The sequence below is a fragment of the Hyperoodon ampullatus genome (assembly GCF_949752795.1).
Source record: "Hyperoodon ampullatus genome assembly, chromosome: 12".
NCBI classification, from domain to species: Eukaryota; Metazoa; Chordata; class Mammalia; order Artiodactyla; family Ziphiidae; genus Hyperoodon; species Hyperoodon ampullatus.
In genome coordinates, this window is record NC_136925.1 from 89017971 (window position 1) to 89036625 (window position 18655).

The following is an 18655-nucleotide window of genomic DNA, read 5'->3' on the forward strand; positions in this document are numbered from 1 at the left end:
ATCTCTGTGTCTGTTTTTGTGCCAGTGCCACACTGTTTTGATGACTGTAGCTTTGTAGTATAGTCCAAAGCCAGGGAGCCTGATTCCTCCAGCTCCATTCTTCTTTCTCAAGATTGTTTTGGCTATTCAGCATCTCTTGTGTTTCCATACAGATTGTAAATTATTTGTTCTAGTTCTGTGACCCACCTAACTTTTTGACTTCATCTGATAAAATTCTCCTAACATCACTAAGCTCCAGCCTACAGGCTGGTTCTCAGCTCTTCAAACAGTGGCTCCTGCCCTGACTCTCCTCCTCCTCCAGCCCAAGCGCTGCCTCTGCAGAGTCCACGGCACTGTGCGCATCCTGCCCGCATTCCCTGCCAGCATTGCGCTTCCTTTCTCTACCACACTACCCACAACTGTATGCTTGTTTACACGTTCCTGGTCTGTCTCCCACTCTAAGCTATAGATTCACCACTGTCTCTGTAAGGAAAGAATATTTCAACTTGTCTACCTGCTTTCAGAGTTCCATAAAAATCACAGATTTCAAAATAAGACAATCTTGAGATGAAAACTAACGAGCCTATGATGTCAGCTCCACATACAGCCAAGGTCAATAGATTCGAATGGCCTGGTCTGCTTCCTACACAGAACCTCTAGCTTAGACACCTGGTTTCAAGGTTAAAGGAATCAAAAATGATCCCAAACCCTCTTGTATTTATTTAAGAACGAGTCATTCCCTTTGTGCACTTTTTAAATGTGTTTAAAATTTTCCTTTTCCTTGAAGCACTTTCTGTCTGCATTCATCCAGGTTCCACATTATGACATAATCTTGTGATGCAGAACAGATGAGAAGCGGACTCACTCTGTTTCCAAATGCCACGGCGGTGATTGGCTGATGGTGTCCTCTTAGGATTAGCAGCTGAAGAAATTAACAGAAAAAGCATAGATTATAGAAAACATTTAAAAAACAGAAGAACATAACATAACCTCAATCCTAAGGAACTAAATGCATTGAGTTTTTCAAACATATTTATTTCATACAGTCATTTCAACTTCATCTATTAAAACTGCTGTTCATGCACTGTTAAATTACTCTCTCATGTAAACCATTTCACTGTTTTTCAGGATCACAAATGGCACACAAGTGATTACATCCTCCCTCTGTTTCTTCTCTATTTATTAATTAAACAATGCATATTGCATCCCCACTCCATGCCAGAAGAGTAACAGCTAAATATTGAAGGATAAGGAAAATAACAAGGATTTGACAAGAGGAGGAGAGCATTTGGGTCGCTGGGGAAGCAAAGTGTGTTCAAGAAACTGCTGGTCCAAGTAAACTAAGAAGACGAAGCGAGGGCTCCCCTGATGGTGCGGTGGTTGAGAGTCCGCCTGCCGATGCAGGGGACACGGGTTCGTGCCCCGGTCCGGGAAGATCCCACATGCCGCGGAGCGGCTGGGCCCGTGAGCCATGGCCGCTGAGCCTGCGCGTCCGGAGCCTGGGCTCCGCAACGGGAGAGGCCACAGCAGTGAGAGGCCCGCGTATAGCAAAAAAAAAAAAAAAGAAGACGAAGCGAGAGGAAGTTTGGGTCAGGGTGCAAATGCCCTGACAACTACATACGCAGCCTAGATGGAGCTCTGGGGAGTTAGAGGCCAGCAGTGTACAAGCAGAGGGATGCAATGACCAGATTTGTTTTTCACGAACATAAATTTCTGCAAGTATAGAAGAGAGACCAGAGTGGAGGATACAGTGGAAACCAAAATATTCCAAAGGAGATACAGCATAGGCTTGAGCTAAGGAGGCAGAGGTGGAAATGGGAGGGATGACCAATGGACCAAAGGGATGGAAGAAAGGACAAAAGCCAAGACAGTCAGCTTCATAGGCTGAAATCTTAGGTGAATAATGGCATTAAGAAAGAGAGGAAACACAAGAGGAGGATAGGGTGGAATCTGCATGGACGTGGGGCACTTAGCCCAAGGCAAGTTGAGGTGCTCCCAAGCCAACCTCAAGTGGACAGCAGGCAGTCTGCTGTGAAGGCTCTGCTTCAAACGTGAGGCCTAGGAGAGCCCCACCTCCGGCCACAGCTAACTCATCTGCACCAACCTCCTGATGAGAAGGACAAGAAAAACCAGGCAAATTTTGCAAAAAAAATATTTTAAGACATCAGAGAGTAACGAAGGCAATGCATTATTATGATCAGAGAAGAAGAAAAGCGAGGGGAAAGATCCGAGCTACAAAAGGCAGCTCCTGACAATTCCAGTGGAGCATCTGAGAAGTGAGATATTTACTGGGCTGGAGGCACAAAACGGTGTAAATAGATGCATCGTTTCAGGACATAAACCAAAGGACCTTACTGGGAGAAGAGCAAAGAATTCCATCCCGTTACAAAGTACTTCTGAGAACAGACTCAATACCCTTAAGGTGGAGACTCTATATACTGTTTTCTTTAAAACACTACAGGTGGGGACTTCCCTGGCGGTCCCGTGGTTAAGACTTCGCCTTCCAGTGCAGGGGGTGCGGGGTCAATCCCTGGTCATGGAGCTAAGATCCCACATGCCTCATGGCCAAAAACCCAAAACATAAAACAACAGAAGAAATACTGTAACAAATTCGATAAAGACTTTAAAAATAAAAATACAGGACACTCAGTTAAAACTGAATTTCAGATAAACAACAAATAATTTTAAAAAACAAAACAAAACACTATGAGTGGATTTTAATAAATTGCTGCTTTAAAAAAAGAATACAACCTACTCAGGTGGGAGGGAGGGGTATGTTGCCAAACTTTCTAGGCTTAGAGCAGGAACCCAAAGGACCAGACCAAGGAGGGAAGATGAACTGGAAATATAAGAGCCCTCACAAGCACTGGACCCACCTTTTTTTTTTTTTTTTTAAGTTGAACATAATTTCTTTTTTTTCTAATTAATTAATTTATTTATTTTTGGCTGTGTTGGGTCTTCATTGCTATGCACAGGCTATCTCTAGTTGCGGTGAGCGGGGGCTACTCTTTATTGTGGTGCGCGGGCTTCTCATTGCAGTGGCTTCTCTTGTTGCGGAGCACAGGCTCTAGGTGTGCAGGCTTCAGTAGTTGTGGCACGTGGGCTCGGTAGTTGTGGCTTGCGGGCTCTAGAGCTCAGGCTCAGTAGTTGTGGCACAGGGGCTTAGTTGCTCCACGGCATGTGGGATCTTCCCGGGCCAGGGCTCGAACCCGTGTCCCTTGTATTGGCAGGCAGATTCTTAACCATTGCACCACCAGGGAAGACCTGGACCCACCTTTGAGTCCCCTCAATCCCTGACTGGATCAGGGTCATCTGGGGTTGCTAGTGCCCACGACTTGCCAACTACCAGAAGCAAACATAAATTCTTTCTGGAAGAAGCTAAGTGACAGAGCCTCAAACTAGCTGTATTTTTTTTCATATATTATGTCCAGCAATCAATCAAAAACAATCAGGTACTCAAGGAGACAAGACCATTTGGTCAAAAAACAAGAGAAATAAGAAATGATGGAAAATACCCACAAGTCGTTTAGACCTTGAAACCAAACCAGAACTGATCCAGGTGTCAAAACTACTAGATAAGGACATTTAAACAGTCATTATAACTTCATTTCATATGTTCAAAAGGTTAAACAGAGGCTTAGAATATATTTTAAAAAGACCCAATTCTAACTTCAAGAGACGGAAACTAAAATGAAAGACGAAAAACACACTGAGTGGGATTAAAAGCAGATTAGACATTGCAGAAAGAGAAGTAGGTAGTCTAACTAGGCCTATATCTGTTAAAGAAAATGAATCAATAATTGATAACCTTCTGAAACAGAAAGCACCAGGCCAACATGGGCTCACTGGTAAATTCTACTAAACATTTAAGAAAGAAATCAGACCAATTCTCCAAAACGTCTTTCAGAAAATAGAAGAAAAATAAGAGGAAACACTTCAGAAGAAACAGAGGGAATACCTCCTTATTCATTCTGTGAAGCCAGTATTACCTGAATACCAAAACCGGACAAAGACATGACAAGAAAAGAAAATTACAGATCAATACCTCTCAAGAACAGAGATGCAAAAATCCTCAACAAAATATTTAAAATATTAGCAAATCAAACTAAACAATGTATAAAATGAATTATAAACCATGACCAAATGGGATTTATTCCATGTATGCAAGGCTGGTTCAACATTCAAAAATCAACTAATCCACCATACCAACAGGCTAAAGAAGAAAAATCATACAAAAACATCAATAAAGGTAGAAAAAGCATTTTAAAAATCCAACAACAATTCATGATAAAAAAAAACTCTCAGTATACTAGTATCTCAGCATAATAAAGAATAGCTACAAAATATCAAAAGTTATCATATTTAAAGGTGAGAAACTAGAAGTTTTCCCACTAAGATCAGAAACAAGGCAAGGATGTCCCCCTCACCACTCCTTTCACCATCATACTGGAAGTCTTAGCTAATGCACTAATACAAGAAAAGAAAAGGAATAGTGTCTGAGAAGGAAGAAGTAAAACTGTCTTTGTTCACAGATGTTTCCATGATTGTCTATGTAGAAAATCCAAAAGAATGAACAAAAAACTCCTGAAACTAAGCAATTTATAGCAAGTTTGCAGGACACAAAGTTAATATATACAATTCTGTTGCTTTCCTATATACTAGCATTAAACAAGTGGACTTTGAAATTAAAAATACAATAACATTTACATTAGCAAAAATGTAATGTAATATGAAATAGGTACAAATCTAACAAAATATGCATAAGATCACCATGAGTAAAATTATAAAGCTCCGTTGAAAGAAATCAAAAAAGAACTAAATGAATGGAGAGATACTCCATGTTTGTGGATATGAAGACTCAACATTGTCAAGATGTCAGTTCTTCCCAACTTAATCTACAGATTCAATGCAATCCGAATGAAATCAGCAAACTTACTCTGAAGTTTACATGGAGAGGCAAAAGACCGAGAACAGCCACATAATACTGTAAAATAACACAGCTGGAGGACTGATCTACCTGAGTTCAAAGCTACTCCAAAGCTCCACCAATTGAGACTGAGTGATGTTGGCAAAAGAAAAGACAAACAGATCACTGGGAGACAGCAGAGAGCCAGAAAGAGTCAACCGACTTTTAACAAAGGAACAAAGGCAACACAGTGGAGAACACTATACACTTCTCGAAGGTAACATAGGAGAAAATTTAGACGACTTGCGTTTGGCAACAACTTTTTAGATAAGACACCAAAGACATGAGTCATGAAAGTAAAAATTAATAAGCTGGACTTCGTTAGCATTAAAAATTTCTGCTCTGTGAAAGACACTATCAAGAGAATAAAAAGACAAACCACAGACTGGGAGAAAATATTTGCAAAAGACATATATAATAAAGGACTGTTATGCAAAATATACAAAGACCTCTTAAGACACAACAAGAAAATAAACAACCCAATTTACAAATGGGCCAAAGACCTTAACAGACACCCCACTAAAGAAGATATACAGATAGCAAGTAAACATATGAAAAGTATATGTCATCAGGGAAAGTCAAATTAAAACAGCAGTAAGATACTACTATACACTTGTTAGAATGGCTAAAATTCAGAACACTGACAACACCAAATGCTGGCGAGGATGTGGAGCAACAGGAACTCTCATCCTTTGCTGGAGGGAGTGCAGAGTGGTGTGGCCACCTTATTAGAGTTTCTTACAAAATGAAGCATACTCTCATCATACAACTCAGCAATCCTGCTCCTTGGTATTTACCAAAGGAGTTGAAAATTTATGTCCACACAAAAATCTGCACAGAAATTTATGTTTATAGCAGCTTTATTCACAATTGCCAAAACTTGAAAGCAACTAAGATGTCCTTTAGTAGGTGAATGAATAAATAAACTCTGGTCCATCCAGACAATAGAATATGATTCAGCACTAAAAAGAAATGAGCTATCAAGTCATGGAAAGACATGGAGCAACCTTAAATACATATTACTAGAGAAAGAAGCCAATCTGTGTGATTCCAACGTACAACATTCTGGAAAAGGCAGAACTCTGGAGACAGCAAAAGATCAGTGGTTGCCAGAAGATGGGGGTAGGGAGGTATGACTAAGCAGAGCACAGAGGAATTTCAGGCAGTGAAAACACTCTGTATGGTACTAGAGTGGTGGGTACATATCATCATACACTCGTCCAAACCCACGAAATGTACAACACAGAGGGTGAACTCTAAGGCAAACTATGGACTTTGGGTGAAAACAATGTCCATGTAGGTTCATCGACTATAACAGACGTACCATCTGGAGGATGCTGAGCACGGGGGAAAATATGCATGTGTGGGTGCATATCACAGGTACATAGGAACTCTCTGTACTTTCCCCTCAATTTTGCTGTAAACCTAAAACTGCTCTTTAAAAATAATGGCCTCAAAATACAAAAAGCAAGTAAAAAGTAGAATCCAAAAGGAAATGTGTAGCCAAAATTCCAGAGTAAGAAATATTACCAGGGATAAAGCATGTCACTTCATAATGTTAATGGAGTCACTTCACCAAGAAGACATAAAGATACTGAACATTTACATGCTTAATAACAGAGCTTCAAAATACATGGAGCAAAACTGATAGAAGAGAAATAGACAAATTCACATTTAGAGTCATAGATTTCAATATGCTTTTCTCAATAACTGACAGAGCAGGTGGTCATAAACAGAAGACTAGAAAAACACTATCAACCAACTCGATCTAACTGACATTACTAAAACAAAAGACACACAAATATTCATAGCAACTTTCTTTATAATAGTCAAAAGTGAAAATAACCTAAACGTCCACCAACAGGAGAATGGATAAACAAATTACAGTATATCCATACAATGGAATACTACTCAATAATAAAAAAGGAACAAACTGTTGATACATGCAACAATGTAGATAAATCTCAACATAATTATTCTAAGTGAAAGAAGCCAGACAAAATGAGTAAAAACTGCCTGATTCCACTTACATAAAACTCTAGAAAATGCACACTAATATAAAGTTTATATTTAGAATACATAAAGAACCCCTTCAAATCAATAGGAAAAAGATAATTCAGTAGAAAAATGGCAAGAGATTGAACACATATATCACAAAAGAGAATGTCCAAATGGCCAATAAATGTGCACAAAGGAGTTAAACCTCATTAATCATCAGGGAATTGCAAATAATAATTAAGTACCACTACACCCAACAGAAGGGACAACATTAAAAGGACCAAGTGTAGGTGAGGATGTGGATCAGCTGGAAGTCTCACCCACCATGTGAAGAAGGACAGGTTGGTACAACCACTTTGGAAATCTTAGCTTAAACTTTTAGACTAAATATATGCATTCCTTAAGACTCAGCAATTGTATATATATGTGCATCACAAGACATATAAAAGAATGTAGCAATCAAAATATGGAAACCAACCAAACCTCCAATAATAGTAGAATGGATAAAGTGTGGTCTAGCCATACAACGCAATACTGCACAGCAATGAAACCAAGCAATGTGGATAAATCTCATAAGCATAATGGCAAACCAAAGAGACCAGCAAAAAAGAATGTGCTCCAACCAAAAGACACAGACTGGCTGAATGGATACAAAAACAAGACCCGTACATATGCTGTCTACAAGAGACCCACTTCAGACCTAGGGACACATACAGACTGAAAGTGAGGGGATGGAAAAAGATATTCCATGCAAATGGAAATCAAAAGAAAGCTGGAGTAGCAATTCTCATATCAGACAAAATAGATTTTAAAATAAAAACTATTACAGGAGACAAAGAAGGTCACGCTATGATGATCAAGGGATCAATCCAAGAAGATATAACAATTATAAATATTTATGCACCGAGCATAGGAGCAACTCAGTACATAAGGCAACTGCTAACAGCCATAAAAGAGGAAATCGACAGTAACACAATAATAGTAGGGGACTTTAACACCCCACTTTCACCAATGGACAGATTATCCAAATTGAAAATTAATAAGGAAACACAAGCTTTAAATGACACATGAAATAAGATGGACTTAATTGATATTTATAGGACATTCCATCCAAAAAACAACAGAATACACTTTCTTCTCAAGTGCTCATGGAATATTCTCCAAGATAGATTATATCTTGGGTCACAAATCAAGCCTTGGTAAGTTAAGAAAATTGAAATCATATCAAGTGTCTTTTCTGACTACAACACTATAAGACTAGATATCAATTACAGGAAAAAAATTGTGAAAAATACAAACACATGGAGGCTACTAAATAACCAAGAGACCACTGAAGAAATCAAAGAAGAAATCAAAAAATACCTGGAAACAAATGACAATGAAAACACGACAACCCAAAACCTATTTGATGCAGCAAAAGCAGTTCTAAGAGGGAAGTTTATAGCAATACAGTCCTACCTCAAGAAACAAGAAAAATCTCAAATAAACAATCTAACCTTACACCTAAAGGAACTAGAGAAAGAAGAACAAACAAAACTCAAAGTTAGCAGAAGGAAAGAAATCATACAGATTTTAGTCTCAAAAGGGATGTTTTCCTGGCTGCAGGATAATGGGTTTTAAGCTTTTTCTCACTTATTTATAATAGCTCTCTAATTTTTAAGGATAGTGGATAAAGAATGTCACCTGCCATCCCAGTAAACAATGAACGTTGTCTGCCATCAAGCCATCTGCCACGGTGCACACTGAGGGGACTCAGGATGGGGAAAACCAGGGTACTGGGCCTAGGTAGGTAAGGTGCATACCTAAGGAATGATTTCAACAAGCCTAGACTCTTGCATCTTCCTATATATATAAAAGCACGAAAAGTATTAACTTGAGATATCTGTTCCTTGTGACTAGCAGTAATCTTTCGTTGTTCGACTACAGGTTTCTTGTTCGTTTGTTTTGTTTTGTTTTTCAGCAAAAACTCCTGTATATCCTGGCTCTTCCCTGACCACTTTGGAGCAGGTCCTCAGACCCATGTGAGAGGCTGCCTCCCAGGCTATAGTCCTCAGTAAGTTCCCCAAATAAAACTTAACTCTCAACTTCTAGGTTGCACGTTTTTCTTCAATTGACAGGATGTTGATTATTTGTCTTTATTGTTTCAGATTTTTTCAATACTTATTTTATTTTATTTTTGAATTTTTGAAATTTATTTATTTTTTTATACAGCAGGTTTTCATTAGTTATCCATTTTGTACATATTAGTGTATACACGTCAATCCCAATCGCCCAGTTCATCCCACCCCCCCACCACCACTTTCCCCCTTGGTGTCCATACGTTTGTTCTCTACATCTGTGTCTCTATTTCTGCCCAGCAAACCGGTTCATCTGTACCATTGTTCTAGGTTCCACATATATGCGTTAATGTATGATATTTGTTTATCTCTTTCTGCTTACTTCACTCTGTATGACAGTCTCTAGATCCATCCATATCTCTACAAATGACCCAATTTCATTCCTTTTTATGGCTGAGTAATATTCCATTATATATATGTGCCATATCTTCTTTATCCATTCGTCTGTCGATGGACACTTAGGTTGCTTCCATGTCCTGGCTATTATAAATAATGCTGCAATAAACATTGGGGTGCATGTGTCTTTTTGAATTATGGTTTCCTCTGGGTATATGCCCAGTAGTGGGATTGCTGGATCATATGGTAATTCTATTTTTAGTTTTTTAAGGAACCTCCATACTGTTCTCCATAGTGGCTGTATCAATTTACATTCCCACCAACAGTGCAAGAGGGTTCCCTTTTCTCCACACCTCTCCAGCATTTGTTGTTTGTAGATTTTCTGATGATGCCCATTCTAAATGGTGTGAGGTGATACCTCATTGTAGTTTTGATTTGCATTTCTCTAATAATTAGTGACATTGAGGAGCTTCTCATGTGCCTCTTGGCCATCTGTGTGTCTTCTTTGGAGAAATGTCTATTTAGGTCTTCTGCCCACTTTTGGATTGGGTTGTTTGTTTTTTTACTATTGAGTTGCATGAGCTGTTTATATATTTTGGAGATTAATCCTTTGTCCATTGATTCATTTGCGATATTTTCTCCCATTCTGAGGGTTGTCATTTTGTGTCATTTGTGGTTTCCTTTGCTTTGCAAAAGCTTTTAAGTTTCATTAGGTCCCGTTTGTTTATTATTGTTTTTATTTCCATTACTCTAGGAGGTGGATCAAAAAAGATCTTGCTATGATTTATGTCAAAGAGTGTTCTTCCTATGTTTTCCTCTCCGAGTTTTATAGTGTCCAGTCTTACATTTAGGTCTCTAATCCATTTTGAGTTTATTTTTGTGTATGGTGTTAGGGAGTCTTCTAATATCATTCTTTTACATGTAGCTGTCCAGTTTTCCCAGCACCACTTATTGAAGAGACTGTCTTTCTCCATTGTATATCCTTGCCTCCTTTGTCATAGATTAGTTGACCATAGGTGCGTGGGTTTACCTCTGGGCTTTCTATCCTGTTCCATTGATCTATATTTCTGTTTCTGTGCCAGTACCGTATTGTTTTGATTACTGTAGCTTTGTAGTATAGACTGAAGTCAGGGAGTCTGATTCCTCCAGCTCTGTTTTTTTCCTTCAAGACTGCTTTGGCTATTTGGTGTCTTTTGTGTTTCCATACAAATTTTAAGATTTTTTGTTCTAGTTCTGTAAAAATTGTCATTGGTAATTTGATAGGGATTGCATTGAATCTGTAGCTTGCTTTGGGTAGTATAGTCATTTTCACAATATTGATTCTTCCAATCCTAGAACATGGTATATCTCTCCATCTCTTGGTATCATCTTTAATTTCTTTCATCAGTGTCTTATGGTTTTCTGCATACAGGTCTTTTTTCTCCCTAGGTAGGTTTATTCCTAGGTATTTTATTCTCTTTGTTGTAATGGTAAATGGGAGTGTTTCCTTAATTTCTCTTTCAGATTTTTCATCATTAGTGTATAGGAATGCAAGAGATTTCTGTGCATTAATTTTGTATCCTGAAACTTTACCAGATTCATTGATTAGCTCTAGTAGTTTTCTGGTGGCATGTTTAGGATTCTCAGTATCGTGTCATCTGCAAACAGTGACAGTTTTACTTCTTCTTTTCCAATTTGTATTCCTTTTCTTTCTTTTTCTTCTCTGATTGCCGTGGCTAGGACTTCCAAAACTATGTTGAATAATAGTGGTGAGAGTGGACATCCTTGTCTTGTTCCTGATCTTAGAGGAAACGCTTTCAGTTTTTCACCACTGAGAATGATGTTTGCTGTGGGTTTGTCATATGTGGCCTTTATTATGTTGAGATAGTTTCCCTCTATGCCCACTTTCTGAAGAGTTTTTATCATAAATGGGTGTTGAATTTTGTCAAAAGCTTTTTCTGCATCTATTGAAATGATCATAAGGGGTTTTTTTTTGTTTTTTTGCAGTATGCGGGCCTCTCACCACTGGGGCCCCTCATTTCTTCCTGGTTCAGTCTTGGAAGGTTATACCTTTCTAAGAATTTGTCCATTTTTTCCAGGTTGTCCATTTTATTGGCATAGAGTTGCTTGTAGTAGTCTCTTAGGATGCTTTGTATTTCTGTGGTGTCTGTTGTAACTTCTCCTTTTTCATTTCTGATTTTATTGATTTGAGTCCTCTCCCTCTTTTTCTCGATGAGTCTGGCTAATGGTTTATCAATTTTGTTTATCTTCTCAAAGAACCAGCTTTTAGTTTTATTGATCTTTGCTATTGTTTTTTTTTTATTTCTTTTTCATTTATTTCTGCTCTGATCTTTATGATTTCTTTCCTTCTACTAACTTTGGGTTTTGTTTGTTCTTCTTTGTCTAGTTCCTTTACCTGTAAGGTTAGATTGTTTATTTGAGATTTTTCTTGTTTTTTGAGGTAGGCTTGTATTGCTCTAAACTTCCCTCTTAGAACTGCTTTTGCTGCATCCCATAGGTTTTGGATCGTCATGTTTTCATTGTCATTTGTCTCTACGTATTTTTTGATTTCCTCTTTGAGTTGTTCAGTGATCTCTTGGTTATTTAGTAATGTATTGCTTAGCCTCCATGTGTTTGTGTTTTTTTCCCCTTGTAATTGATTTCTAATCTCATAGTGTTGTGGTCAGAAAAGATGCTTGGTATGATTTCAATTTTCTTAAATTTACTGAGGCTTGATTTGTGACCCAAGATGTGATCTATCCTGGAGAATGTTCCATGCACACTTGAGAAGAAAGTGTAATCTGCTGTTTTTGGATGGAATGTCCTATAAATATCAATTAAATCTATTTGGTCTATTGTGTCATTTAAAGCTTGTGTTTCCGTATTAATTTTCTGTTTGGATGATCTGTCCATTGGTGTAAGTGAGGTGTTAAAGTCCCTCACTATTATTTTGTTACTGTCAATTTCCTCTTTTATAGCTGTTAGTAGTTACCTTATGTATTGAGTTGCTCCTATGTTGGATGCATAAATATTTATAATTGTTATATCTTCTTCTTGGATTTATCCCTTGATCATTATGTAGTGTCCTTCCTTGTCTCTTGGAACGTTATTTTAAAGTCTATTTTATCTGATATGAATATTGCTACTCCAGCTTTCTTTTGAGAGAGAGAGGGAGGGTGGGAGGGAGAGAGAGAGAGAGAAAGAAAGAAAAAGAAAGAAAAGAAAGGAAGGAAGAAAGGAAGAAAGGGAGAAAGGAAGAAAGAAAGAAGGAAAGAAGCAGTACAATATCAAAGAATATAAAACAAAATAAAATTCGAAAGATAAAAAATATATTAGGAAAAATAAAACTATAATTGAAACAACCAGTTGATCGGGGTTCCTCCCATCCCCTTTGGGTCCGTGGTCCCCCACCAGTGCCTGGTTGGTGCCCCAGCTGTGCAGAGATGTGAATTTCACGGCCTCCTAGTACGCCATCTTCTCCTGCTAGTTTTTCACCAAAAAACCCTTCCACTTTCTCCCTACAGCCAAACCACATTTCCCGGCCTCTCTGGAAGTCGCACAACCCAGCTGAATGCAGGGAGAAGCTGCAGCCCTACGCACAGGCTCAGCCCCACCGGCACGAGCCTCCGTCCACCAGAACACCAAGAGAGAGGGCGCTTAGTGGAAAGCACCTGGTCACCTGAGCTGCTACCCAGTAGTGTTCACCTGACCAGCAGCACTGGGTTGGAGTGCTGAAAAGCAGGAAACGAACTTCTACTGTGTCAGGCACTGAAACGTGAGATTATTTGCAAAAGCCTGCCCAGACGCACACAGAACCCAGTATGCAGATGGTCCATGGTGACAGAGCATCTGGTTAAACTCCACTTTGTAATGACCTGGAAGGCAGACCCCTCTCTCTGATCCTGTAGCCCTCAAGGAAATGATGGGAAAGAACCAGCATTGGTAGCCCACACTTAAAGTTGGCTCAAGCAAGCTGAAACGAGTGGAAACAGAAAGTATCCAGAAGCCTGGGGGCTTCAGGGAGGCAAACTGGAATGGGTTGCCCCTCAAAGCTCGAAAGAGACCAGGGACCATCTAGACTCAGCCTTCCTGGAAAGGTCAGGTCAAGGATGGTTACCTTCTCACTCAAGCCTTTAGTTCTACATAACCTCCAGGTCTCAGCCATTCAGTTTCAAGAGAGACAAGAGAGCAAGTACACACAGAGAAAAGAAAAAGTCAGGCTTGAACAGCACACCCGGTGGGACTGAGGTAGAGCTGCCGGCTGGCAGGTGGAGCTGACAGGATGAACACAGCCAGGAGCCCACATGCTCCTGGGAGAGCCAGGAGGCCAGAGAAAGGGCACAGCAGGCACGACGGCTGACTGCTTAGGCCTGAGCATCTCTGGGCCCCCACCTTCACAGCTGCAGGAGGGGGACCATGGCAGCCCCCTTCTCACAGACCACTTTACACGAGGCCATGGAGGGGAAGGTCTGAGAGGAGGACCAAAGGCTTCAGAAAACAACCGTCCGGTCCCCAGGCAGTAGAGTCAGGGTCCACTTGGGAAACTCCTCCAACACCCACTCCACCTGATTTCAGCACTGCTATGGACCTGTCTCCCTTAGGAAGGGGAGAGTCTCTGGAGGGGGAGCAGTTCATGGGTCACTGGACCATGAGGAACCACGTCCGGGCCTGACGGGGAGAGCAGTGCATGCTGGGAGTCCTCTGTGTACTGCTGAATGCCCTGCCCAGGTTGTGCCCCGAGGAGGTGGGTTCTCCTTGTGGGCTCAGAGCCAAAGCGGACTTCTGGCTTTAGTCAGATAACGGAGGCTGCCCCTGTTCCCCAAGCCATTCCTTCCCTTCTGGAAACTACAAGATCCAGCTTCCTTGGAGCTAAGTGCCACCACGTGGTTGAGTTCTGGCCAGGGCAGCAGGATCAGGGAGTATGTGGGATAAGCAATGCAGGCCACTTACAAGCCCAGCCCAGAAAACCCTCCCACCTGACTCTCTTCCCTCCCCCCACCCCCTGGCTAGATGGAGAGGCCTTGGAGGGCCTAATAAGGAGGGAACCACCAGGTGGAGAGATGCTGAGGAGTGGCATCCGGCCTGAACAGCCACAAGGACCCTGTGGGCAGGAAGCATGCTATTATCTGTCAGGGTCCTTTGCTTCTGCACTAGTCTACCCACACTGACAGAAATCCTTTAACCTTTTTCATGTACAAAAGCAATACAATGCAAAGTATTTAAACAATCCAAAAATAATAGAGTTGGCCTTTCCCTCCCTACCTCCCCTCCTTGCTGTGTCTTCCCCGGGGAAAATCAATGTAAGAGTCCAACATGCGCATCACAGGAACAAGTCTGAGAGGACACACTACAGTTAGTTTCTAATAAGGTTCTTGTGTATCTCAGGCTACAGAAGCACCTTAGGAAAATCTGGAGACAGCGGCTGCTAGAGAGACTATTGTTTTAAAGTTAAGTCAGTAAACCCCAGACAGCTAGAGGCTGTATATTCAAGACCCTTTCACTGATACAGCAGAGCATGTAAATTGCACAAAATTAGAAAATCCAGACTAGAAAAAAAAAACAAGGGGCACCACTGTTAAAACCTTGCACATCTTCTGTTTTTATTTTCCTTTGTATAAATGTGTATAGGTATATTTTTTAGAAAGAGAAAACTACTCCCTTTTGAGTAAAAAAGATCATAATCTTTCTCTTTTAGCAGCTAAGCCAGCCAGAGATGTGCCAATTTATTCTTGAGTTAGGAAAACACAGTGTGGTAGTCAGGCAGCAGGTTGAGTGCCCACAGGCACCATAATTAAAGTACCCTTAATGGCTTACTTTGTAGCAAAAGAAAATATAAAGTTCTCCACATTCGCTAGAACCAGAGACAGGTTCTAATTCTAGCTCCTCTGAGGACAGAACTAGTATAAAAATGGAGCAATGGCTGATCACAGAGGTATGGGAACACTACCAAATTATACTCAGGCATTCCCGTGACTTTAAGTCCTTTCCTAAGTTATTAAACACTTTAAAAGGTATTACTACTCTTTATATTTAGCTGTTTTAATTTTAAAAAAATTTGATATACTCTTTCTGTTGGTCAGGCTGAGGAAAGCCTGATTTTTACAAACCTGTGGCTCTTGAAACACAAATTTTGTACTTCTATGCCATGTGAATGAAGAATGTTGCCTGCCATATCAGTAAACACAGGATGTTGCAGCCATCAAACCATCACATTACAGCATCCCAACGGTGCACCCTGAGGGGACTCAGGATGAGAAAACACAGGATACTGGCCCCCAGTAGCTGAAGTGCATATCAAAGAATGATTTCAGTGAGCCCAGACTCTTGCATCTTCCCATACATAGAAAAGCACTAAGTTCCTTAACTTGAGATATCTGGTTTTCTTTAACTAACAGTAATCTTTTGATGTTCCGACTACCTGGTCTTTGTTACAAAAATTCCTACATATCCTGGCTTCCCCCTTGCCTCTTCGCAGCAGTCCCTCAGAGCTATCTGAGAGTCCTGTCTCCTGAGCTTGAAGTCCTCAGAATGTCCACCGAATAAAACATAACTCTCAGCTTTTAGGCTGTGCATTTTTTTCAGTCCACACCACCATGACTTGTTAGGCAAGCACAAATCATTGACTACCAATAGCAGTAATGATGCTAAAGTTTTAAAGTCAATCTTTTCCAATGATTTAAAACAGATCCAGATGTATCTCTATAACCTACACACTCTCTTGTATTCCAGTCTGATATGCTTTCTTGACAGGAAAATGTTAAACTTGGAACAGCCCCGGTTCAGTGGGTGTCACAGGTAACCAGATACTTCTTGCAGGAGGAAGTGTTGAGGTCCACTAGTGCCATCTCATCATCAACCCCAACCAGTAACTACCCACCTGGATACAACTTCTCCTAACTTCAGGCAAATCAACCCCCCCAAAATAATCAGCCTTAAGTCTGTCATGTCTCTTTTACATGCCCAAAGGTGACAGCAAATGTAACTATTCAATGCGGCAACAGACACATTCTTTAACCCGACACATGACAATCTCCTTAGCAACATGACCAACCCACATCTTGTAGCTACTTAGCAGAGTTCAGGTCCTGTAGAAAGGAGCACAAGGGTCACTGCCTGTTTTTAATATTTACACTCCACCTGTTTCCACAAAAGTGATTCATTAAGTTCTAAAATGAAACACAGGAATTGGAATCAACACGAAAGTGTGATACTAAAATGCACATAATCTTTCTTGGGAGAATCTTTTCCAATGGCCAACAGGCCTCCATTAACACCATATTCCAAATTAACAAAATAAATCCTGAATATAACTACAACTTCAGTCTGAAGCCTCTCTTAGGAGCATTTCGAGAAGTAACACAGTTAAGAGAAACAGAGAACAGGTAACAGGTGCCCGGACAACGTTCCCTCGGGCACACCTGCTTCTCACCTGGGGACCCTCTGGGACCTGACGCTGAACTCGCCAAGTGGACGCGCAATCCAGGTGAGCACCCTGCGGCGTAGGGCCAGCGACCCGCCCCCGTCGCCCTGGTTACGAGCCCACGCAGCTCGGCGCCCTCACCACCTCGCCATTCTCGCGAGAACCCGGAGCCTACGCACTACCTCATTTCCGGGCTTTGCCTCACTTCCGGGCGCCGGTCAACTGCCGGCTTTCCTCACTTCCGGGCGCCGTGCCACCTCCGGACGCCTTATTTCCGGGCGCGCCTCAGTTCCGGTTCCTCCGGCTCGGCCGCCCGGCCCTCATGCTCCGGGCGCGGCGCCTGCGGGGAGCGGTGGTGAGTGCAGGGGCAGATACCGGACCTGCCGCCCACGCCCACCCCGGCGGAGCCCTGGGCCCCGAGCCGCCTTCCGCCCGACCCCGCGCCCGGTGGGCCCCCGGCCCACTCCCCTTTTCTGCCCCTCCCGTCCCGCCTTCGCGCGCGTCCTCCTCCCCGCGGGTCCCCTCCCCGGGCCGGGGGCGGGGCGGGGGCAGCGCGGGGCGGGCCGCTGAGGTGGCCGGGGCCCGCCCGCAGTTTGCGGCTCCGGACGCGCTCAGCGTGTCCTCCCGCTGTCGTGTGTCCGCAGGACAACTCACAGATGAGGAAGGCACCACACTAGGCGCCCCAGTCATGGCAGCTCCGTGGAAGAGCGCTCTGCTGCTGCTTCTGGCATCTCAGGCTGTCTCCTCGTTGAACGCCTCTGACGAGGAGGAAGTTCCAGAAGAATGGGTCCTTCTGCACGTTGTTCAGGGTCAGATAGGAGCTGGGAATTACAGCTATTTGAGGTTAAATCATGAGGGAAAAATAGTTCTTAAGATGCAGAGCTTGAAAGGTGATGCGGACCTGTATGTATCCGATACCACCCTCCACCCGAGCTTTGATGACTACGAGTTACAGTCTGTCACTTGTGGCCAGGACGTGGTTTTCATACCAGCGCACTTCCAGCGCCCCGTGGGAATAGGGATTTATGGACATCCATCTCACCACGAGAGTGAATTTGAAATGAAAGTGTATTATGATACAACGATCGAACAGCACCCGTTTGGTGAGACTGTTTATTCAGACGGTACAGATACGAGTCGGAAGCAGGCTTATGCTCCAGAAGATGCATCTCAAGAAGAGGAATCTGTTCTTTGGACGATATTAATTAGTATTTTGAAACTGGTACTTGAAATTCTTTTTTGATTCTTTTAACACACTGTTGAGTATAATGCCCTTAATCTGTGAAGCTGAGTGCAGTTCGCTGTGAACCTAGCTACTTGTACCTGGTTGGAATTCTGGTTACCTTTCCTAGATGGGAGATGGAAAAATAAAGCCATACAGTTTTGTTACCTCAGTCACCCCAGAAGTATGAAAAGCATCAAGCACGATATTTATTTTCTTTCTAAACATCAAAATTCCTGTAAAAGGAATGTGCATAATAAAATGTTTAAACCCCATTTTGATTAGTTTGTCAGGTAACTAAACAGATGATTGCAGTGACTTAATGAAGTTACAAAGTGTCAGCTTTGAAGAGTTACTAAAAGCAAGTCTGAAATGTAATGATTTCTCCACACTTGCCTGAGCATGGACTAAAGTCCCATGCCTGCACCCCAAGCAGGGACAGCACCTCCTGTCCAAACGGGATTTCCTGGTAGACAGGTCCCAGTTAAAGACAGTTCTAAACCCAGCTGCACCAAATCTCATCAGGTCATTTGTAATTTTATCATCTTGGGCTCCTATTAAAAGTCTTCCGTTATTAAATAACTTTGCTATGCTACCCATGGTAGACCAGAAAGGATACAGATTAGGGAAGTTTCATG

At 41.6% G+C, this 18655-nt stretch overlaps 1 protein-coding gene across 1 annotated transcript; it reads left to right on the forward strand.

Moving 5' to 3' along the window:
• Window positions 1-17483: 17483 nt before the first annotated feature.
• LOC307061117 (UPF0669 protein C6orf120 homolog) lies at window positions 17484-18185 on the forward strand (the record flags this gene model as incomplete). The annotated part of the gene is made up of 1 exon (XM_079716106.1): window positions 17484-18185. One exon carries the CDS (start codon window positions 17484-17486, stop codon window positions 18036-18038), a length of 555 nt encoding a protein of 184 aa, XP_079572232.1. The 3' UTR covers window positions 18039-18185.
• Window positions 18186-18655: the final 470 nt, after the last annotated feature.